Source organism: Scyliorhinus torazame, chromosome 21 (assembly GCF_047496885.1).
Source record: "Scyliorhinus torazame isolate Kashiwa2021f chromosome 21, sScyTor2.1, whole genome shotgun sequence".
NCBI classification, from domain to species: domain Eukaryota; kingdom Metazoa; phylum Chordata; class Chondrichthyes; order Carcharhiniformes; family Scyliorhinidae; genus Scyliorhinus; species Scyliorhinus torazame.
Window position 1 is genome coordinate 52,514,383 of NC_092727.1, and position 24,748 is coordinate 52,539,130.

The 24,748-nt window shown below is 48.0% G+C and overlaps 1 protein-coding gene across 2 annotated transcripts in view; it reads right to left on the reverse strand.

Annotated features, from left to right (window-relative positions):
* Positions 1 to 23,011, reverse strand: part of ets1 (v-ets avian erythroblastosis virus E26 oncogene homolog 1) — a 158,760-nt gene extending 135,749 nt beyond the window's left edge. The window contains exons 1-2 of one of the 2 annotated variants that reach the window (XM_072486808.1): positions 22,756 to 23,011; positions 21,164 to 21,241 (exon numbers count right to left, since the gene is read on the reverse strand). In XM_072486808.1, the coding sequence (XP_072342909.1) occupies positions 21,164 to 21,232 (69 nt within the window). In that variant the 5' untranslated portion in view covers positions 21,233 to 21,241; positions 22,756 to 23,011. The remainder of the gene's footprint in view (positions 1 to 21,163; positions 21,242 to 22,755) is intronic. The other variant, XM_072486807.1, reaches the window with a different exon arrangement.
* Between the last annotated feature and the right edge of the window lie 1,737 nt (positions 23,012 to 24,748).

A 24,748-nucleotide genomic window follows, 5' to 3' on the forward strand; every position in this document is an offset into this window, starting at 1 on the left:
TGCTCTCGCATCTCAACCGATGTCTTTGTCACTGCCACTTTTATTGGGGCAAACGCCTCCTCCACCCATGCGTGAAGCGAAGCTGTCATCTCCCTCCGAAGCACGGCCAGATGCTTGGTAAACAGCATTTCAAACTCACCTCGGTCAGAGTCTCAACCGTGATGGGAGCAACAACGCAGTCCACACCATCTTTCTTCCTGTGGGACTCACAGCAACAATCACCGACAGACTTTCGCTCGCCCCCTTCTTTCCAGGGCCATTCTTCTGTGTGTTCGACATTCCCCAAACTCCATTCCCCAAACTCCTTATGACTTCCCACACTAGTTCATTCAAAACCTATCCCTGGATCTCAGCAAAAAGTCCAAAAACCAAAGATTCTATCAGGAGCCACCTAATATACGACCTCCACCTACATGTCACCACCGGAAGTCCTGATCATTTTTTATGCCAATCAACAATAGTTTCATAGTCACCGTCACTGAAAATAGTTTTGTAGTCCAGGTTTATTAACTTTTTTAAAATTCCACCAGCTGTTGGGTGGGATTTAAATCCACTAGCATTAGCCTGGGTCGCTGGATTACTGGTCCAGTGACATTACCACTACACCATCTCCAATCTTCACTTAGTTCTCCACCTTCACTTGCACTGTCTTTTCTCATGCTTCTACCAGCACAATCTTTGCATCATCTTTGCCAGAGGTACTGCACTATGCTATATATGAGGCATTTTCTGGTGATTCAGTTGACAGTGAAATTCCTCTGTTCTCCAAGTGTTTCAACCAACATTCATCCCTCAATCAAAACCCACCAAACATTTTATCTCCTCATTCATCTGATTGATACTCGTAAGATCTTTCTATTTGCATAATTTCTGCTCCATTTGCTGAAATAGCATCACTGCGTTTCAAAGGAATTCACTACACAAAAAGCATTTTGATGTATGAGAGACATGGGGCGGGATTCTTCAGTACGCCGCCCCGATGCCGGCACACGATTGTCTGCAGAGCAGAGAATCGGCGCCATTGGCGCCAGCATGGTTGGCGCGGCGCCGGTTGAGGGCAGCTCTATGCGGCCGGCCCGCCGATTCTCGGCCCAGGACAGCAAGACCCGCCGGCGCCATCCATATCTGCTCTCAGCCGGTGGGACCTCGGCGTCAAAGGGTCCGAGGGCGGCCTGGGGGGGGGGTAGGGGGGTCCGACCCGATGTGGCCTGGCCCGCAATCGGGGCCCACCAATCGGCAGGCTGGCCTTTGTGGCTGGCGGCCTCCTTTCTTCCCCGCCGGCCCCTGTAGCCCTGCGCCATGTTGCGTCGGGGCCGGCGCGTTGAAGGAAGCCACTGCGCAAGCGCGCGTTAGCAGCAGCGCCACTGCACCTTTGCGCGTTGGCGCCGGTGCCACTGCGCATTCGTGGATCCCGCAGCGCCCATTTGACGCCGGGATCAGCAGCTGGAGCGGCGTGAACCGCTCAAGTGCCGTGCTGGCCCCCTGTAGGGGCCAGAATTGCTGATCCTGAAGCCGTGTTGACGCCGTCGAGAAACGCAAAGGCCTTTCCGACGGTGTCACGACTTAGTCTCAGGGTCACAGAATCCCGCCCATGGATTTGAATTTTTGTGCCTTGCTGCCATTTCACTCAAATGAGTGTTAAGTGGATGCAGACAGGACTTCCATCCTTTAGTCCTGAGGAAGTTCCACTTTAAGAGAGCTGTCGGCAGCCACAAAACTGCAGCGGACAGAAGAAGAAATGCAGTTGGATGTTAGGGCACCAGAGATCCAGGCAAGTTCAAGGGATCTGTAAAGTCTCAGGCAAGCGACCACTCGGAAGCGATCACTTAGAAAAGTTTGGTTTTATTCACCTAGCTATACACTCCTCCTACTCCCCGAAGGGTCTCCCCGCCTGGCCCACACCCGGGCAGGAGTATTTATATAATAATAATCTTTATTTGTGTCACAAGTAGGCTTACATTCACGCTGCAATGAAGTTATTGTGGAAATTACCGAGCCGCCACACACCTGCTGCTGTTCGGGTACACTGAGGGAGAATTCAGAGTGTCCAATTCACCTAACAAGCATGTCTTTCAGGACTTGTGAGAGGAAACCGGAGCACCCGGAGGCAACCCACGCAGACACGGGGAGAACGTGCAGACTCCGCACAGACAGGGACCCAAGCAGGAATCGAAACCGAGTCCCTGGTGCTGTGAAGAAACAGTGCTAACCACTGTGCTATTGTGCCGCCCTCCACTGTGCTACCGTACCGCAGCAGTCCCAGCACTCCTAGGAAAAGGGGGGTAGCCCTGCCCCTCATCTGGGTAAATTGAATTCAGATGACTCTGATGTTGCAGATCCCTGGGCCTCCTGTCAGGTTGTAACTAGATGCCAGGGCAGGGAGTGTAGGGAAGGTCTGAGAAGGTTGGGGTTAAAGAAGATGAAGGGATGGGAGGTGGAGGCCACCTGACCTTTCGCCTGACTTTAGAAGGCATCCCTCACCCTCCGCTAACCTTCTCGTCTGAAATGTAATCCTTGTGACTCTTGGTCTTCCTCCCCCACACAATCCTCCCATCAGGCTAAAGGTTGAAGCTTAGGGGGAAACAGCCCTTAAGTGGCCAATAAATGGCCTTGTCCACCCGAGCGTAAAATCACTGTATGGCCAGGGCACGCAGGAGCCCAGAAGGAATTTGATCCCTGCAATTTCACGCTTCCACCCCCCCCCCACCCCATCCCCCCCCATCCCCCATCCCCCCCACCCCCACCCCCCTATCACCCACCTAAACATCTGCCGGCGGGGCTCGTGTAAAATTCAGGCCACGAAAAAGTGCCCTTTTCTATAAATTATAACACATATTGTAGAATCTGCAAAATGATTTTCAATGCTCAAGGGCTGAACAATGATTTACTGTTATATTACAATACTTTATCGTTCTCAAACTCAGAATGAAGAATCAATGTGTTTGCAGCCAAATAACTCGGCAGCGTATTGAGCAAATCAATCCAATGACATAGATCAGAGGATCACTTTTTTTAAATTTGGAGTATCCAATTCTTTTTTTCCAATTAAGGGTCAATTTAGTTTTGGACAATCCACCTACCCTGCACATCTTTGGGTTGTAGGGATGAGACCCACGCAGACACGGGGAGAATGTGCAAACGCCACACGGACAGTGACCAGGGGCTGGGGTGGAACCCGGGTCCTCAACGCCATGAGGCAGCAGTGCTCACCACTGCGTCACCGTACTGCACCTTGGATCCGAGGATTACTAACAGTTCTACAGATATAGATGGCAGTGCTCCTTCTGAACATTGCTAGCATTAATAGTGCCCTCAGCTGGGCAGCATGGTGGTGCAGTGGATTAGCACTGCGGTCTCACGACGCCGAGGTCCCGGGTTCGATCCCGGCTCTGGGTCACTGTCCGTGTGGAGTTTGCACATTCTCCCCGTGTCTGCGTGGGTTTCGCCCCCACAACCCAAAAAGATGTGCAGGCTAGGTGGATTGACCACGCTAAATTGCCCCTTAATTGGAAAAAAATTAATTGGGTACTCTAAATTTTTTTTTTTAAATAGTGTCCTCACCTGAGAAATCCTCCAATAGGCTTGGTTTTAAAATTTCATTTATGGTACTGTATAAAAATAACTTGAGTGCTCAATGCACCAATGCACAGAGAAGTGAGTGGCAGCCTGAGGCAGAGAGGTTTATCACTGATCAGCAGACACAGTGGCTGGCATCCGCTGTTTCTTTCCTATTTGCCTCTGGCATTGACCAGTCTCTGTTCTAACCACAGAGAAGCCGAAGAAAGCGGTACTCCAGCATCATTAAACCATTTCAATTACCCAAGCACACTTTTGCCTTCTAATTAATGAACTTTCATTGAAAATGCCCACCCACCATGCCTTCATTAATAGGATCATTTGTAAAAAGGTTCTTTCCTCCCCCTCCTACTGAACCTTACCAGAGACCCAGAATTCAGCTTTAACATTTCTGCTTGGCCTGCCTCAGCACAGCCCTGAGAGCTCACTGTAAAGCCAGAGAAATGTAGTGGCTATACTGGTCTAGAGGCCTGAAAGAATTCATCTGAGAGACATGATGAGTTCAAATCCCAGCCAAATATGGCTGAGGGTAGAAGAAAAGCACTGGGAAGGCTGATGTGATAAAACAGGATAAGACAGTGGGGCTTGTTAAAGTGGTGAAGGAAAGCCCAAGTGAAGCGAAGGAGGTGCAAAAGAATGTACAGCCTGATCAAGAGGTGATTGATAAGAAGGTGCCAGATGTCTTTAAAGAATTTACTTGTGTGGGTAAACTTTGCTCATGTGTATCAAAAGGAGCAGGTAAAGAAGTCACAATTTTAAGTGATACGGGAGCCAGTCAATCTTTAATGGTAAGAGATGAGGAGTTATGTAGTTTGGGAAGAATGTTGCCAGAAAAGGTGGTAATATGTGGAGTTCAGGGTGAGAGGAGTAGCGTTCCATTATATCAGGTAAGGTTGGAAAGTCCAGCAAAGAGTGGCGAAGTGGTCGTAGGAGTAAGAGAGAAACTATCTTGTCCAGGAATACAGGTTATCTTGGGTAATGATATAGCTGGATCGCAAGTGGGAGTGATGCCTACTGTTGTTGATAAGCCAGTGGAAAATCAGACAACTGAAGTGTTGAAGGACGAATATCCTGGGATTTTTCCGGATTGTGTAGTAACAAGGTCGCAAAGTCACAGGTTAAGACAAGAGAAGAAATCAAAGAGTGAAGATGAAGTTGAAGTGCAATTATCAGAAACGATTTTTGATCAGATGGTTGAAAAAGAACAAGAACAGGTGGAGGATGAGGCAGATATTTTTAGTTCAGGAAAATTGGCTGAGTTACAACAAAAAGATATGGAAATAAAACGGATGTATCAGAAAGCATACACGGAAGAGGAATCTGCGTGTATACCACCGAGTGTTATTCCGTAAAAGCGATGTCTTTATGAGAAAATGGAGACCTTTACATATGCAGGCAGATGAAAAGTGGGCAGAAGTTCATCAAAACGTATTGCCGGTAGGGTATGGAAAGGAGGTGTTGTGAGTTGCACATGAGGTACCAGTGCGAGGTCATTTGGGGGTAAGGAAAACTCGAGCTAAAATCCAGGGACATTTTTATTGGCCTGGACTACATAAAGATGTAGTTAAATTTTGTCACACATGTCAAGTGATAGGGAAACCTCAAGCAATGATAAAACCAGCACCCTTAATACCCATTCCAGCATTTGAGGAAATTTTTACAAGGGTCCTAATTGATTGCTTCCTAAAACGAAAAGTGGGAATCAAATTTTACCTCAAAGTTATTCAAAGAAGTTACGGATAGCTTAGGAATAAAACAATTTAAATCAACTGTGTACCATCCAGAATCGCAGGGAGCGTTAGAAAGGTGGCATCAGACATTAAAGACAATGTTGAGGGCTTATTGTCCAGATTATCCAGAGGATTGGGATAAAGGAATTCCATTCGTACTGTTTGCAATTAGGGATGCTCCTAATGAGTCAACCAAATTTAGTCCTTTTGAACTAATTTTTGGTCATGAGGTAAGAGGACCACTTAAATTGATTAAGGAAAAATTGATTGGTGAGAAATCGGAAATTACATTATTGGATTACGTGTCAAATTTTAGGGAACAACTAAATAGAGCAGGTGGATTGGCTAGACACCATTTAAACGTTGCACAAAATGTGATGAAACGGGTCACGGACAAGAAATCCAAAGTTCATAGCTTTGCCAGTGGAGATAAAGTTTTAGTCTTGTTACCAGTGGTAGGTGAACCATTAACAGCTAGGTTTTGTGGACCTTATTAGATTAAAAGGAAATTAAGTGAGGTGAATTATGTGGTAAAAACACCAGATAGAAGGAAGACTCACCGAGTGTGTCATGTGAATATGCTTAAAAGGTACTTTGAAAGGGAAGGAGAGAAAAAGGAGGTTTTAATGATTCTAACTCAAAGTGACGAACCAAATCCAGATGACTGTGTATCTGACGTACCTCAAATTAAATTGGAAAATGAGGATGTTCTTAAAAATTGGGATAAATTGTTGAGTTATCTTCCAGAGGAAAAACGAACTGACCTGAAAGAGTTATTGATATCACATGGGCAAGTTTGTGGAGATAAATTGGGAAGTACTAAAAGGGCTACACATGATGTAGATGTGGGAAAGACTGTTCCAATCAAACAACATCCACATAGACTTAACCCTTTAAAATTGGCACAGGTTAACAAAGAGATTGAGAGTCTGCTTAAAAATGGCATAATGGGGTGGGTTGCAGCCAATGGAGCTCGCCATAGTGATGTTACCTAAACCAGACGGTACCCAACGGTTGTGTGTGGACTATAGAAAGGTGAATGCAGTTACAAAAACGATCTCTTATCCTATCCCACGTTTGGAGGATTGCATTGAGAAAGGGGGACAATCAGTTTTTATTTCCAAATTGGATTTACTTAAAGGTTACCGGCAGGTACCTTTATCCGAAAGGGCGAAGGAGATTTCAACTTTTATGACTCTATATGGGATATACCAATTCAACGTTATGCCATTTGGCATGGAAAACGCCCCAGCCACATTTCAAAAGTTAACTAACAAAGTCATTTCAAGATTACCCAATTGTGCGGTATACATCGACGATCTGATAATTTTCAGTCAGACATGGAAAGACTATTTAAAACATCTGATGGCATTATTCGATCGACTTCAGGAGGCGGGTTTGGTGATAAACCTCGCCAAAAGTGAATTTGTAAAAGCCCAAACCACTTTCCTTGAGGAGTTTCCGATACCCTCAAGACGGGAAATAATACGATTTCTTGGCATGAGTGGATTTGATCGAACATTTGTGCAAAGTCTTTGTAGCGTGATTGCTCCACTGATGGACTTGCTGAAGAACCATCGAAAATTTCAATGGACAGCTTACTTTTGACAGGCATTTGACTGCCTGAAAACTGTGATAACCAATGCTCCTGTGTTGGAGTATTGCAAGGGACTCTGTGATCAGATTGAACTAAAGTATCTGACTTTAAAGAGAAATGCCGAGGCGTAGAGAAATGGACAGATCGTGCAGAGACCTTCTTGTTCAAAGAGACTGTTAATTGAGAAGAATTTCAGTTGGAGGAAGAAGAACGGAAGAAAGAATGGACTATATTGCTGTACCTGTTTGCGTGGGTTGTTTTTTTGAAACGAACAAGTATATTTACTGTGTGCATTTCTTAAAGGATAGTGCAAAGGTGAAAAATGATACCATCTTGAAGTTGATGGGGGGGGTTTTCTTGGGGGGGGGGGGGAGGTGTCATGTGAGAGTACCTTTAAGAAATGGGTGTTTAAGAAATGTACCTTTCCGAAATGGAGCTGCTCATGTTACTGGAGGGATGTCAGAGTGTGGGTGGAGCTGAGCTCCACTTCTGCTTTTTTAAAGTTTCAGTTTGAGAAGAGCTTGGGTGCGTCTGTGAGCGGCACTGCTGTTGATCTCTGCCATGAATGACTATCTCTTAATCATTTGGTGAATTCAGAAGAATTATACATGTTTCCAGTCTCGAATGTAAACCCTAATGTGCTCCTGTTTAAAGCTTTGTTAAGTTTTTGGATGTTAAAAGAACAGCATCCAGATTACTTAGTGTTTTATTCTTTGGGGGGTGTATTTGATTTACTGGTTGCTAAGATATTCACTGTTTGTTTTAAAAAGGTTAACTTGAGTTCATAGAATAAACATTGTTTTGTTTTAAAAACCACTGGTCCATTTTCTGCTGTACCATACCTGTAGAGTAAGCCGTGTGCTCCCCATATCACAATCTATTAAAAGGTGTGGGTCAGGTGAACTCCATGATATACTTTGGGATACTATAAACCCTGGCCCATAACAATCCTAACTCTGCCATTAAAGCCCACCCCTCTATTACTCTCAATTTTCCACCAAAGCACATCCCTCCAGTACCATAACTCGGCCATTAAAGCTCATCCCTCCTCGTCAGAAGTACATGCCTCTCAGACCCTGGGCCAGAACTTGCATGGTTGGCAGTCACTCCATTCCTATTTACTTACACTGAAATGCACCTGAACCTTTCTCGCCTGACCTTCGAACTCAGGCCAGGTGGGGAAGGTGCAGTGCAGTGGGTTTCCGTGGCTTTCTGTCCAGTGCAGCAGCGTTGGGGGAAAGGTAGGCACAACCTTTGGTTTACAGAAGAGAAAATGCTGGAAAATCTCAGCAAGTCTGACAGCATCTGTAGGGAGAGAAAAGAGCTGACGTTTCGAGTCCGATGACGTTTTGTCAAAGGTTTACGGCGCTAGCGACTGGGAAGCAGGTGGATTTAAAGGTGCAGCCACTTTGAAAAGCCTGGGATAAGGTAAATGTGTGAGGTAGGTGATCGGGAGGGCAGTAGGAGGGTGGCCAGTTGGGGACGGGATTAGGTGGTCACTGGGGTAATCAGGGCTTGGGAGGGGATGGTGCTTAGTGGGGGGGGTCCCACAGGGAGTACAATCATGAGATCCAGTGCTATAGTTATCCAGGAGTTAGAAATGTTTTTAATTCTTTTTCTGAGTAGCTCTTCCTGTCAGAGAATCGGAACCATCTGAAGTCTACGTTTTGAATCAGGGAATCCGATGGTTCCCAGTGCAGAATAATTTCCCAACAGATGTTTGAATTCCTGGGCAATTACCATGCAATCCGTACCTGAGGACCTCCAGGGGTGGGTGGGGGGACTTCCAGGGTTTGGGGGGGGGGGAGGGGGCGGCCAGTACATCTTTGGGATACTTCCTGAATACAATGACCAAGGGATCGGAGGTTGCGGGCCCCTGATGTGTTATTGGTATAATAAACTCTTCCAGACAGTCTCTCAAACATGTGCACATGCACATATACAGTTGCACACACTGGGTTTCACACCAATTTGCACCCGATGCCGATCCCATGGCACTGGGAGCATCACGGGAGAGGCCCAAAACAGGCTTCATGCCAAGCGCAAAGCCATGGAGGGGTCACCCGACCCGTGTCTCCCGGCACAATATGGATCACGCCCTCGTCGGACGTGATCATTTAAGTAAGCCATTCGGCTCATCAAAATATGCGTGGTCGGGTTGAGGCCGCATTCTCCCGGTTCCCGGGCGTCACTGAATGCACTGGCAATGCCTCACCCAGGTGCCGATTAATACTGGTCTCCACAAGCGGAGACCAGGTGTGATGTCCACTCCCGGAGTCCGTTGGAACCCCATGGGTGGTTGGGGGCAGGGTTGGCTAATGTGGCACTGCCAGGATGTCAGGGCAGTGCCCAGGTGCCAATTTGGGTGGGGCCCATTGATGGTGGGTGGGCCTGAAAGGAGTGGGAATGAAAGAGGGAGGCCCGAAAGATTGGGGGGTGCGGGGGGGGGTTCCCTCAGCGACCTCATAGCGAGGTGTGCTAACACTGGTGGGGGGGAGGTGATGCTCATGTCTGCAGGAGTCACATTGCCCATGGGTGGGGGGCGTGGAGCGGGTGGCGTGGGGATCCTCAAGATCACTTTGAGATCGGGGCACCCTTTCAAAATGGCGCATCGATGTCTGAGGACCCGATCTGGCTGGCAGGTTTAGTTCCCTATTGCAAGATAAAATTCCAAGAGCGGAATTAACCGAGCAACTTGCTCAGCAGCGAAGACTTTTCTGATCCGGCTGTTGTCAATGGGACTTCCCATTGGCCGCACCCCTTGCTGCTGGGAAAGCCGTGCGACGTCAGTGGGACGGGAATATTCCTGCACCATGAACAGTCGGTAAATTTCACTGTAGGTGTAGGCTTGATCTGTGAGAAACTCCAGAAGCCCCCCAAAAATGACTCAGGACACGATTTAACCAAAAGATTTCTAAGTGTGGTAGCGAGCGGGAACTGACGCGAGCTTCCCGCTGCTCGGTCCAGCGAGGCCATCACTGTTATAAAACGTCAATGGGCCCACTAAACGAAGCCCCATGCGCTTCACACTGCAAATGATGGTCCTCCGGCTGATTTGCTGGGACTGTGGTCACCGGTCCCCTGCTAACAAGGGAGAGAAGCACTTAAACCGATCCTGCACAGTCAACCCATGGCTCATAACCATGCCACCAAGAAGACCAGCTCCACGATTCAGGGATGTTGACTTGGGCAAATTAATGGATGTGGTAGAGGCCAGCAGGGATGGCTTGTTCCCCCGCGGGTCTCAGAGGATCAGCCAGTGCCGCCTGGGAAGAATTGACAGCGGCCATCAGCTCGTGGAGTGTGGCCAGGAGGACCGGCACCCAATGCCGCAAGAAGATCAACAACCTCCACCAAGCCGCATGGGTGAGTTGACACCAGACCCCCCTGCCCCCCACCACAAATATGCACCTGGCACTGGCACTGCCCGAACCCAGTACCATTCTGACCCTCCGACCCACCCATATCCAGCAGTGCTGTCCACTCCCCCATACACCCCATCCCACCCCCTCCAATACCCTGGCCCTCTGAACCCGCTTCCCTATCCCCGCTATGAATGACGAGTGTGGCGAACAATGCCCCCTCTGTGTCCGCTCAGGAGAGGTTGGCCCACATCAGTTGTGAGAGGGCCCAGACGGGCGGTGGGTGCCGGACATCAGAGTCCTCATCTCCAATGAGGAACGGGCCATGAAGGTTGCGCAGGTGGCCAACGACAGATCAGTAACAGACCTAAAAGTTGGTGTACGGTGAGGGTTCACCGGCCCCACCCAGATGAACTGTCATATGTGAGTAGTTAATATCATACAGAATGACCCAACCCCCCATTGATTACATGGCTAGGGAAATTGCAAATGCACTCGTAATAATTTACCAAAATTCACTAGACTCTGGGGTGGTCCCGGCGGATTGGAAATTAGCAAACGTGACACCACTGTTTAAAAAAGGAGGTCGGTAATTATAGGCCAGTTAGCTTAACTTCGGTAGTAGGGAAGATGCTGGAATCTATCATCAAAGAAATAACGAGGCATCTGGATGGAAATTGTCCCATTAGGCAGACGCAGCATGAGTTCATAAAGGGCAGGTCGTGCCTAACTTATTTCGTGGAATTCTTTGAGGACATTACCAGTGCGGTAGATAACGGGCAGCCAATGGATGTGGTTTTTCCGGATTTCCAGAAAGCTTTTGACAAGGTGCCACACAAAAGGTTGCTGCATAAGACAAAGATGCATGGCATTAAGGGGAAAGTAGTAGCATGGATAGAGGATTGGTTAATTAATAGAAAGCAAAGATTAGGGATTAATGGGTGTTTCTCTGGCTGGCAATCAGTAGCTAGTGGTGTCCCTCAGGGATCAGTGTTGGGCCCACAATTGTTCACAATTTACACAGATAATTTGGAGTTGGGGACCAAGTGCAATGTGTCCAAGTTTGCAGACAACACTAAGATGAGTGGCAAAGCAAAAAGTGTAGAGGATACTGGAAGTCTGCAGAGGGATTTGGATAGTTTGAGTGAATGGGCTGGGGTCTGGCAGATGGAATACAATGTTGATAAATATGAGGTTATCCATTTTGGGAGGAATAACAGCAAAAGGGATTATTATTAAAATGATAAAATATTAAAACATGCTGCTGTGCAGAGGGACCTGGATGTCCCAGTACATGAGTCGCAAAAAGTTGGTTTACAGATGCAACGGGTGATTAAGAAGGCGAATGGAATTTTGTCCTTCACTGCTAGAGGGATGGAGTTTAAGACTAGGGAGGTTATGCTGCAACTGTATAAGGTGTTTGTGAGGCCACACTTGGAATATTGTGTTCAGTTTTGGTCTCCTTACCTGAGAAAGGACGTACTGGTGCTGGAGGGTTTGCAGAGGAGATTCACTAGGTTAATCGCAAAGTTGAAGCGGTTGGATTACAAGGAGAGGTTGAATAGACTGGGGCTGTACTCATTGGAATTTAGAAGGATGCAGGGGGATCTTATAGAAATATATATAATTATGAAGGGAATAGATAGGATAGATGCAGGGAGGCTGTTTCCACTGGTGGGTGAAAGCAGAAGTAGAGGGCATAGCCTCCGAGCACTAGGGCAGCAACCCCAATGCCCCCATCTCATTGTCCGGGAACGAAGATGGCTACTCACCACCTCAGGTCTCCCAGCAGCCCTCCCGCCACTTTCACGTTTTTTGAAAAGGAGTACTAATCTGCCTCCATGTGGGCACTTGCTGGGGAGGCAGTTGGATCATGGGAGGCCGTAGATATGGTCACTCCTGTTAATTGTATGGAGATTGGGTTTAAGTGGTGATTATTGGTTTCTCGCCACGCTAAAGCAGGAACCTGATTTCGACAACAGGAGCGGACGGTTAGATCGCGAACAGATCGGCGCCCAGCGTGGTTCTCGATTTTGGTCTCTCCCGCGATTTAACGGCTTTGTACACTCGCTTAAGTTCAACGCGGCCTTAAATCATGCCCTAAGTGAGGGTGAAAACACGTCTGGATCTCACCCAAAAAGCCAGTAGGAAACACTCTGTCAAACCCACCCAAAGTGAAACTTATTCTTTGAGGAAGTGACAAAGTTGATTGATGAGGGAAGGGCTGTAGATGTCATATACATGGACTTCAGTAAAGCATTTGATAAGGTTCCCCATGGTAAGCTGATGGAGAAAGTGAAGTCTCATGGGGTCCAGGGTGTACTAGCTAGATGGATAAAGAACTGGATGGGCAACAGGAGACAGAGTAGTAGTGGAAGGGAATTTCTCAAAATGGAGAACTGTGACCAGTGATGTTCCACAGGGATCCGTGCTGGGACCACTGTTGTTTGTGATGTACATAAATGATCTGGATGAAGGTATAGGTGGTCTGATTAGCAAGTTTGCAGATGACACTAAGATTGGTGAAGTAGCAGATAGTGAAGGGGACTGTCAGAGAATACAGCAGACTATAGATAGATTGGAGAGTTGGGCGGAGAAATAGGAGATGGAGTTCAATCCGGGCAAATGTGAGATGAATCATTTTGGAAGATCCAATTCAAGAGCGAACTATACGGTAAATGAAAAAGCCCTGGGGAAAATTGATGTACAGAGAGATCTGGGTGTTCAGGTCCATTGCACCCTGAAGGTGGCTGCGCAGGTCAATAGAGTGGTCAAGAAGGCATACGGTATGCTTTCCTTCATTGGAAGGGGTATTGAGTACAAGAGTTGGCAGGTCATGTTACAGTTGTATAAGACTTTGATTCGGCCACATTTGGAATACTGCGTACAGTTCTGGTCGCCACATTACCAAAAGGACGTGGATGCTTTGGAGAAGGTACAGAGGAGGTTCACCAGGATGTTGCCTGGTATGGAGGGCGTTAGCTATGAAGAGAGGTTGAGTAGATTAGGATTATTTTCATTAGAAAGACGAAGGTTGAGGGGGGACCTCATTGAGGTCTACAAAATCATGAGGGGTATAGACAGGGTGGATAGCAAGAAGCTTTTTTCCCAGAGTGGGGGACTCAATTACCCGAGGTCACGAGTTCAAGGTGAGAGGGGAAAAGTTTAAGGGAGATATGCGTGGAAGGATCTTTACGCAGAGGGTGGTGGGTGCCTGGAATGCATTGCCGGCAGAGGTGGTAGAGGCGGGCATGATAGCGTCATTTAAGAGCTATCTAGACACATGAATGGGCAGGGAGCAGAAGGATACAGATCCTTAGAAAATAGGCAACAGTTTTAGACAGAGGATCTGGATCGGCGCAGGCTTGGAGGGCCGATGGGCCTGTTCCTGTGCTGTAATTTTTCTTTGTTCTCTTCTTTGTTCTTTGTTCTCTTATAGAATCATAGAACTACTGCAGTGTGAATGAGACCATTCGGCCCATCGAGTCTGTACTGACCCCTGAAAGAGTACCCTACATCGGCCCACGCCCCCACGCTATCCCTTTAACCCAGTAACCCTACCTAACCTTTTGGACATTAAGGGACAATTTAGCATGGCCAATTCACCTAATCTGCGCATCCTTGCACTGTGGGAGGAAACTGGAGCATCCGGAGGAAACCCACGCATACATGGGGAGAAAGTGCAAACTCCACACAGTCACTTAAGGCCGGAATTGAACCCGGGTCAGTCACTTAGGCATTTTTTGCATGAACTGCATCCACTCAGTAACAATTAACTCAGTTGCATATATAGTCACACACTGCAGCCCCATCCAGGCATATAGGGAGGACATGTAGGCCTGCCTAGAGTTCTGGCACTTTGGCCTGCACTAAATGTGCATGTCTAGGGAGCCAAACTGGCCCCGTTGTGCCAGGAGACTGAAGGAGAAAAACCTCGTCAGCCTTCACTGTTTGCCCTTAATTAGCTCTTAACAAGATTAATTGCCTGGGGCAGCCTTACTGAGCTGCAACCTATGGCTACAATTGAGAACATGGTTGGGAGAGCAACCGGCTGGCTAGCCTGGTAATTTTCAGGTTCTCCCTACCTCTATTCCTGACTTCGAGAGAGCTTGAAGATTCATCCCACAGTGTTACACAGTCATAGAGACTCGGTGACTGCGGCTGTTCAAGAAGGCAGCTTACCACCACCTTCTCAAGGGCAACTAGGGATAGGCAATAAATGCTGGCCCAGTCAATAATGCCCACATCCCATTAATGAATAAAATAAAGTCTCACATGCTTATTTCTATATTTAAATATCTACACCCTTTCGTCTTCAGTCTTTATCATGTAAAGTTCTGAACCCAGCTGAAACAATGTGGACTGCAGCAACAAAAACAACAAGAATAAATTCAAACAATGTCATTCATATGAAAAAAACTTGTCAGGGCACCAGAGATGTAATGAAGCAAATGGACAGCATGCCAAAGAGAAATCAAAACTTATAACCAAAGAGAGAGAAAGGGAGAGAGCACGAGAGTAGGGTAGAAAGGTGTACATGTTTGTGGATGTATTTCCAGAGCTTGGGGCCTAAGCAGCTGAAAGCACAGCCACCAGCGATGGGGCAAAGAGTTGGGGAAATGCAGAGCTGATGTGTGTGATGTTGTTGCACTGCAGGATGTTATGGAGAGCCGGAGGAACAAGGTCATGAAGGGATCTAAACATGAGGACAAGGATTTTAAATGTGAGGCTTGGAGTGATTGGGTAACAACATAATTGACTGGTGATAGGTTTTGTGTGTGCTGTAGAGTTTTGCATCAGCTGAATGTTAATGGGTGGAGAATGGATTGATAGCCAGGAGAGCATAGAAATAGTTGCAAGGAGTCTGTGATAATGGAGACAATGGCATCACTCTTCCCAATGTTCAACTGGAGGAAATTGCGGCTCAACTCTGTAGCGCAACAATTACTCACTCAAGTCGAGAAGTGATGAAGTCAATCGAGGTTTTATTAAGCAAGACTTGTACCCCAGCAGCTCAGTTACAGAATGCGGCTGCTGGGAGAACTCGGGCTCTTGTACTCTGCCTTTCTGGGCGGAGCCATCAGGCGGAAGATCCAACCAGGACCCGGGACCTGTCAGCCAATAGCTTCTCGGCTTCACAGGTATCGTACTACCCCTAATTCATACCACCACATTCACCCCTTGTTAAAAAAGCATCCAGCTGGGTGGTGGTTCGCATGGTGGAAGGGGTTTACAAGGCTGGTCCTGGAACTAATTTTGTACAGTGGCTATGCATTTAGCCCAACAGTTAACTATGTACAGGTTTTGTCAGAATTATTTACAGATTTTCTTTCACGCAGATACCACGAGTCGAGCGGGTGCCCTGGTCGTCCCTGTCGATCGCCTCAGCCCCGGTGGTGGTGCAGGTGCTGGCTCGGGCACTGTCGTCTCTGGGAGCGTTGCGCTGTTCGGCCCTGTTTCTATACTCCTGGGTGGGCACGGGAGGAGGACCGATCCACCCGGGAAGGGAGCGGTCGTGGGGTGTGGGAGGGAGGGGGTGATTGGTGTTGGGAGCGTGTGTGTGTTTCCGGCGGGCGCCAGGTCCCACAGGGAGACCGTGTCCTGTCGGCCGTTGGGGTACGCCACGTAGGCGCACTGAGGGTTTGCGTGGAGAAGGTGAACCCTCTCGACCAACGGGTCCGATTTGTGCGCCCGCACATGCTTTCGGAGCAAGATGGGTCCTGGGGCTGCCAGCCAGGTCGGCAGCGACGTTCCGGAGGAGGACTTCCTAGGGAAGACAAGGAGGCGCTCGTGAGGCGTTTGGTTAGTGGTGGTACACAGCAGTGACCGGATGGAGTGGAGGGCATCCGGGAGGATTTCCTGCCACCGGGAAACTGGGAGATTTCTGGACCGTAGGGCCAGTAGGACGGTCTTCCAGACCGTACCGTTCTCCCTCTCTACCTGACCGTTCCCCCGGGGGTTGTAGCTGGTCGTCCTGCTCGAGGCTATGGCCTTGCTGAGCAGGAACTGACGCAGTTCGTCGCTCATGAAGGAGGACCCCCTGTCGCAATGGATGTACGCGGGGAAACCGAACAGTGTAAAGATGGTGCCGAGGGCTTTAATGACTGTGGCCGCTGGGGAAATGGGAGTACTCGTCCACCACGTTTAGGAAGTAAGCGTTGCGGTCGGTGGAGGGGAGGGGGCCTTTGAAATCCAAACTGAGGCGTTCAAAGGTTGAGAGTGGCCGCCAGAGCTACATCGGATGCGTCGCTCTCGACTTGGAAGGGAACTCGTCGATTGCGTGCATCATGGCCTTTGCAATATCTGCTTTGATGCGGCTGAAGGCCTGGCGGGCCTCTGTCGACAGGGGGAAGGTAGTGGATTGGATTAACGGGCGGGCCTTGTCTGCGTACTGGGGAACCCACTGGGCGTAATACGAAAAGAAGCCCAGGCAGCGTTTCAGGGATTTGGAGCAGTGGGGGAGGGGAAATTCCATAAGGGGGCGCATGCATTCGGGGTCGGGGCCTATCACTCCATTGCGCACTACATTTCCCAGGATGGCCAGTCGGTTGGTGCTAAAAACGCATTTTTCCTCGTTATAGGTGAGGTTCAGGGCATTAGCGGTCTGGAGGAATTTGCGGAGGTTGGCGTCGTGGTCCTGCTGGTCATGGCCGCAGATGGTTACATTGTCGAGGTATGAGAACGTGGCCCGCAAACTGTGCTGGTCAACCATTCGGTCCATCTCCCGTTGGAAGACTGAGACTCCGTTCGTGATGCCAAATGGGACCCTTAAAAAATGGTAGAGCTGCCCGTCTGCCTCGAAGGCCGTGTACTTGCGGTCACTCGGGCGGATGGGGAGCTGGTGGTATGCGGTCTTGAGGTCCACGGTGGAAAAGACCTTGTACTGTGCAATCCGATTGACCATGTCGGATATGCGGGGGAGAGGGTACGCATCGAGCTGCGTGTACCTATTGATGGTCTGACTATAGTCTACGACCATCCTCTGCTTCAGCCCGGTCTTCACAACTACCACCTGGGCTCTCCAGGGACTATTGCTAGCCTGGATTATGCCTTCCTTCAGCAGCCGCTGTACTTCAGACCGGATAAACATCCGATCCTGGGCATCGTCTGCTCCTAGTGGCGACGGGTTTGCAATCCGGGGTGAGGTTCGCAAACAAGGAAGGCGGTTCAACCTTGAGGGTTGCGAGGCTGCAGAGAGTGAGTGGGGGTATTGGGCCGCCGAATTGGAAGGTTAGGCTCTGGAGGTTACACTGGAAATCTAACCCTAAGAGGGTGGGAGCGCAGAGTTGGGGAAGGACATAAAGCCTATAATTCTTAAACTCCCTCCCTTGCACTGTTAGGTACGCGATGCAGAACCCTTTGATCACTACGGAATGGGATCCCGCTGCCAGGAAAATCTTTTGGGGGCTCGGACGAATGGAAAGAAAACAGCGTCTTACCATATCCGGGTGGATAAAACTTTCCATGCTCCCAGAGTCGATTAGGCATGGCGTCTCGTACCCGTTGACCAGCACCGTTGTTGTTGCCGTTTGGAGCGTCCGGGGCCGCGATTGGTCCTGGGTCACCGAAGCCAGTCTTGGTTGTTGCATCGTGGCGCTTTCTTCCGACCCCATGGAGCCGTCTATGCTGGGGTCCTTGGCTATCAGCCAAGATGGCGGCGTCCATGGATCGCACGCGGTCGGGGGTGGACAAAATGGCCGCCCCATGGATCGCACGTGGCCGGGGGGCTCACAAGATGGTGGCGTCCATCCTCCCCGCGTGGTGTACTGGACCCAAAATGGCGGCGTAATGCCCCTTTTTGCCGCAGCTCTTACAAATAGCTGAGCGGGCCGGGCAGCGCTGCCGGGGGTGTTTCGCCTGCCCGCAAAAATAGCAGCAGGGCCCACCGGGATGGTCTGGTGCTCTAGCTGCGCAGGCTTGCGGGGGGGGGGGGGGGGGTGTGCCGGGGAGTCGGTCGCAACGGCGGTCCATGGAGCCCAAGGGGCTGCCGCGCGGTCAGGGCCTTGGCGCGGGCATTTTGTGAGGCCAAGTCGAGGGAGGCCGCAAGGGCCCGTGCCTCTGTGAGTCCTAACGAGTCTCTCTCTAACAGTCTTTGGCGAATTTGATAAGAAGTCATACCTGCCACGAAAGCATCCCTGATTAGGAGCTCCGTGTGCTCATTTGCGCTCACCGACGGGCAGTTGCAGTTCCTTCCCAAAATTAACAATGCGCTGTAGAACTCGTTGAGCGATTCTCCGGGGATTTGCCGTCTCATCGCGAGTTGGTGGCGTGCCTAGACCTGGTTTATGGGCCGAATGTAGACTCCTTTCAGCATGGCGAGCGCCGTCGGGAAATCCTCCACGTCTTCGATGAGCGTGTAGATCTCCGGGCTCACCCTGGAATGCAGGTCCTGCATTTTCTAATCTTCCATGGTCCAGCCGGGGGCCGTTCGAAGGTAACCTTCGAAACATGCTAGCCAGTGTTTAAACACGGCCGCCGAGTTTGCTGCATGGGGGCTGATTCGCAGACACTCTGGGGCGATCCGGAGCTCCATAGTCTTTTTAAGCTTGCTTAATAAATTGTAGCGCAACAATTACTCACTCAAGTCGAGAAGTGATTAAGTCAATCAAGGCTTTATTAAGCAAGACTTGTTCCCCAGCAGCTCAGTTACAGAATGCGGCTGCTGGGAGAATTCGGGCTCTTATACTCCGCCATTCTGGGCGGAGCCATCAGGCGGCAGATCCAACCAGGACCCGGGACCTGTCAGCCAATAGCCTCTTGGCTTCACAGGTACCGTACTACCCCTAATACATACCACCACAAACTCCAAGATCAGTTATGAGAGAAGTGGAACTTGAGAAGATGCTTGATTGCTACACGTAGATCTAGATTTTCTGAGGACTTGGGTCAAGATTGGTAAACTCTGTTTACTTTGGATAAGTACAGTGTTATACATGTGGGCATGTCAAATGCTGAACCTGCGTACATCCTTCAGGGAAAAAAAATAAAGCCAGTGGTGAAAGAAAGAGATGTGGCCATTTTAATGCATCAATTCCTAGAGGTTCACGACCAATGCTGTTGAGGGAGGAACTAGAGTCAGATATTTGGGATGAAGCACAGGGGAAATGATGGTGTAGCGGCAATGTCCCTACACTGACAATCCAGAGACGAAGGCTCGCGCTGTGGAGACATGGGTTTAAATCGCATCACCATAACTGAATAGTGGAATGTAAATTCAGTGAATAAATCTGGAATTGAGGTGAGCCTCAGTAAATAGTGACTAGACCGCCATCGTAGTACACTAATGTCCTTTAGGGAAGGAAATCTGCCGCCCTAGCCCATTCTGGACTACATGTGATTACAAACCCTCACTGCCCTCTGAAATGGCCAGGCAAGCCACCCAGTTAAGGGCAAATGCTAGCCTTTCCAGTGATGCCCACATCCCATGAAAGAAAGCAATACACTACAGAGGGTCCACGTGTGGAGAAGTTTGGCTTGGATTGCAAAGGGAAAGGAAGGAAGCAGCAGAGGCAGCTGAATGATCTCTACGTGGCAACAACAAAAGTCCTTGAACTTCTAACACTTGTTTATAAAGTTGAGGATGAAAGGAATGGGAGGTGGAAAAATGAAGTTGGGATGGGGTGAGGGTTACCTTTGTTCTCCAAAATAAACATCAGTGTAGTTGATAGTTCTGAAGTAAGGTAGGCTGCAAGAACTTGATGTCGCCCAGCTAGATCTGGCTATGAACAGATAAGCCATTCACCCATCAAGACTGTATGCGTTGGCCTTAAGGAAGTGTAGTTGGAGGCTGTATCAGAGGGAATGGTCAGGATGAGAGGCTGTGATTTTTTTTGCAGAAACAGATCATCAAAAGATGGTGTTGTGGGAGTGATCGAAGAAATCAACATGGTAGTGAATGGAGGATCAAAGAATTTGAGAGTTTCAGTTGTCGCCATAGAACAGATCGATGGTCTCAGGGGCCACGAAGATCAGTCAGTTTAAAAACTGGCCAAGGGTGTTAGGAGAGGTGGAGGATGTGGGGAATGTGTGAAGATTATCAACAGCAGCCACAAATTACTAAGTGTTCACATTTCTATTTTGCACAATAATATTTAGTGACCAATTTAAGGACTGTTCATTTGAGTGCCAAGCAGTCGGAGAAACTAACTACAGCATGCATGGAGTATGCCGTGGCCACGCACAAGCAAATCTAGCAAAGCATGTCTCAGTCAGGCAGCTGGGCTCTATTTGCATCCACATTGGTTGCATTTCCCAAAATGACACGTATCACAATTCTGGACCTGAATAAGAGCACAGAAGCCAATATTGGACCTTTAGGCCCCTGTTTTACATTTGTAATACAAGTGCAAAATAGTCAAATTTCCAAGATAAATGCAAATTGTTGGGGATGCTGGAATCTGAAACAAAAACAGAAAATGCTGGACAATCTCAGCAGGTCACACAGTGCCTGTGGGGAGAGAGAATAGAGCTAAGGTTTTGAGTCTGGATGTCCCTTTGGCAAAGCTTTGTCAAACTGCCAAATCTATTTGTTATAGAGTAAGTTGTTCAATCCCCAAATTCAGTCAATAGATCGAACATGGCTATGCATACTTGACTTTGTTGGTCCTTTAACACAACATTACAGCTAAACACAAGTTTTTCTCTTTCGGAGTTTCTTTTTTGTCAGACCTAATGGACATTCTATTGATATGTTGGGAGATTGTAAGCTCGTCTCTCCCCCCGCCGCCCCCCCCCCACCCCCACCACCCATTTGAGAGAATAATTGACGGGGGACCATGTTGGGGCTATTACAGGATGAGTAATGTTTCCTTTTGCTTGTACCTCTGCTTAGGTTGTGCAATTTTACCATTTCCTGCCTCTCTCAAGGCTCCAAATGCCTGGCTGTCTGTACAACTTACCATTAAGCCCCTGTAAGGTGGAGGGCAGGAGCTGCAGCTTCCAGCCATTGCCTCGGGGTAATAATTCATCTTCAAGATCTGCATAAAATCACAAGAAGCAAGTGTCTGTTAAATGTTGGATCCTTTTACATTCCCCAGTGAAGGGAAACGCTAACCTAGTTTACTCCCATTGCCATTTATATATTTTTCTGAGTGAATTTCTCTTAATTTTCAATACAGGCAGTCCTCAACCTTGCGACATTCGAGTTACAATGAACTCCACTTAGGACATTTAGAAATTGACACCCTGTTTTGACTTTGCAATGTTGGTTTCAACTTTATGATGCCATGCCAGCAAACAAATTTTGTCTTTACTGATTATTATGTTGCACCTTTCATCCGCAGGAAGGGCAAATGACTTCTCAGATGCAGTACAGAAGTGTTTTTGGAAGTATAAGCACGATTATATCATGGGAAATACACTATTGTAAGGCAATTATAATGAAGCAAAAGATCTCAAAAGCCTTTCACTATTCAATGAAAATAGGACATCGAGCCTTGGTTCAGGGACCAATCCCCCATTCATAATATTGTTCCTGTTGAAAACCAGTTCTCTGATTCCTGATATTTCGACTTACAACTTGTTTTTTGCGAACCAATTGTGCCATAAGTCAGAGGATGCCTGTACATAGTTATATCAAAATTAAACTTAAAAGTCTGACAGGTCACACCACCTTGTTTCATTTCCCAACACAAAATGCAGTTTAACAATGGTTGAATGTTTAAAATGTCATTAATGTGATTTCTATAATACAGGGTCTCTATGAGGTGGGCACTGATCTACCAGGTGAAATGAATGGTGTTAAGATGAAGAGTGATGCCCGCACTATTGTGCTATACACTGGTGTGGAGTTACTGACACATGCTGCAATGTACACACTGACTAATATTGAATTTTGTACACAGTTTCTGATATACACTTGTACACAGCGATTAACACAGTCTGCTGTGCACAATGATTCAACAATGTGTGCACAATAAACGATGCACATTCTTGTGTCACACAAGAATGATACACATTAGTTATTGATACATTGCTGTGCATAATGATTGAGATTGTGTACGCATTAAGAAAACTTTTCACAATGATTCATGCACTTTCCTGTGGATTCTGGTATGAGCATTCATTGGTACACACACTCTTCTTGCTGTACAATGTTGCACGCAATGACTGACCGTGTCGAGTGATCTTCACGGGGTTTGATACAGATGTTGCAGTGCCCAATGCATTTGTTCACAGTGACTATTGTGCACAGTGACCAACCCGTGCAGATTGTTACCCAGTGCTAGGTACACACCCTGGGACACAATGCACGGAAGCACCCGCCCCCACAGAAAATCAAAGAGATTTGTAGGAACTGAAGCACGAATGATCTTGCTCAGAATTACGAGTTCTCACTGACAACACCAAACACATACCAGTGTATGTCAGGCACATACACTGACACATCCAAACACCCGTAAAGATGTTTCAGAATCAGACATTTCAAATGTAACGTCGATTCTGTGGCAATTCCACAGAAATACTGAATAGAATAACAGCCAGCATTTACCTTGAGAACCTTGAGATTTAGTACAGGGTTCTTCAGCGGCCAGATTCCCTGCTCTCAGCTCTCAGTCCTTTACACGCCGCTGCCTGCTACTCACTCAGTGCAGATCTTCAGTTCCTCGGGGCTGGAGTGTCAGGGACAGTGAGTGGACTCCACCTATTTAACAGCCCTGAGTAATTTACATCACGTCCTACCGGATCCCAACCTTCCTGAAACAGGAATTGCGAGAGGTCGCCCGGGACTGGTCCAGTTACAAGTTAGTCTCACACAGCCGCAAGTATTACTGCTGCAGAGAGCCTCCGCTGGCTGGCCGACATTGGGATAGTTGTAAAGTTTGGGCAGACAAGGACATACAGCAGCAGCCCTGTGCACACTGGGTTTAGTGTGACTGACAGCAGGGGTGATATGAGTCCAGGGACACAGTGACCAGCTGGGATACAATGACCATAGAATTCCTCCACTGCAGAAGGAGGCCATTCGGCCCATGGAATCTGCACCGGCCCTCTGAAAGGGCACCCCATCAAGGCCCATTGCCCCACACTGTCCCCATAACCCCACCTAACCTGCACATCTTTGGACTGTCAGAGGAAACCGTAGCACCCGGAGGCAATGCACACAGACATGGGGAGAACGTGCAGATTCCACAACCAAGGCCAGATTGAACCTTGGGTCCCTGGCGCTGTGAGGCAGCAGCACTAACCACTGTGCCACCATGGTGCCATAATGACCAAAGACACAGCAACCAAGCATTCATTGGCCAGGACACATTGACTTGAATTTATACAGCACCCTCCACAGCACTTTACAGCCAAGAAATATGATTACTATTGCAATTAAGGAAATGTAGCTGCCAATATGCGAATAGCAAGCATAGTAATGTGGTGGCAAAAATAAGTTGTGTGATATTCCGAAGGGACGGGCGATGACTTTCATTGCCCTCAGACAGAAACGGACCAACCATGGTCGAATGGTGGAGCAGACTCGATGGGCCGAATGGCCTAATTCTGCTCTTATATCTTATGGTCTTATATTGGTTGTGGGATAAATATTGGCCAGGATACTAAGGATAATTAACTTGCTCTCCGGTTGAATAGTGCATTGGGACTCTGGTTTTAAGATTTTGGCCGGGATTTAATGGCCCCTCCCACCCTGCAGGTGTTATGGATTCCGCCAAAGTAAATGGCAATTTAAATGGCCCATTACATCCATCGTGGTGGGGCCATAAAGTCCTGGGTGTCCCGATCTCCGAGTCTCCCCACTGGTGGAAAAGATTCCACTCCAGCTGCACTGTTCTTTTCACATTCCTAAAACCCTCAATCAAATCACCTCTTAATATTACAGGGAATACAAGCTCAGTTTCTGCAATTAAAAACAGAAAGTGCTGGGAAAATGGAGCATGTCTGACAACAACTGGGCAGAGAGAAACAGAGTTAGTGCTTTGAATCCAATATGACTTCTTCGGAAGAGGTGTGTGGTGGCTGGGAAGACTGTAATCAGGGGTAGGACTATGATTAATCTTTTCCTCAGCAACCGCAATTTGAGTGTTTTACAGGAGCATTAAAAAACACAGGCTTTCCCAACTCATTAACTAGTTTTACAGTACAATTCATTACACTAAGTACATAAAGAGTAACCATAGCTGTTCAACCTAATAATTATATTCTAATCTATTCCATGTAAAGAGACAGACATCCATCAATGGAGTGTAATGAATTCAGGGTGAATATCTGAAAGTTGCAGGCTGGATACTTTTATCGAATTGGCGAAGGTACAGCACATACCAACGTAAAAGGCCGTCAGACCTGAGAGGAAATCTTATATCTTCTGATGACTGTGATAAGATTGCTGGCCATTCGCCTCCCTGAAGTCAGTATTCCTGAAAACCCAAATGTCGACTTCCTTCCACAGTTCCAGAATGGAATCCTTCTGGCTCTGCAACAATCAACAAAACTACTTGCAGAAAATTGGCACCAAATGTGCACCAGGGAGGAAGACG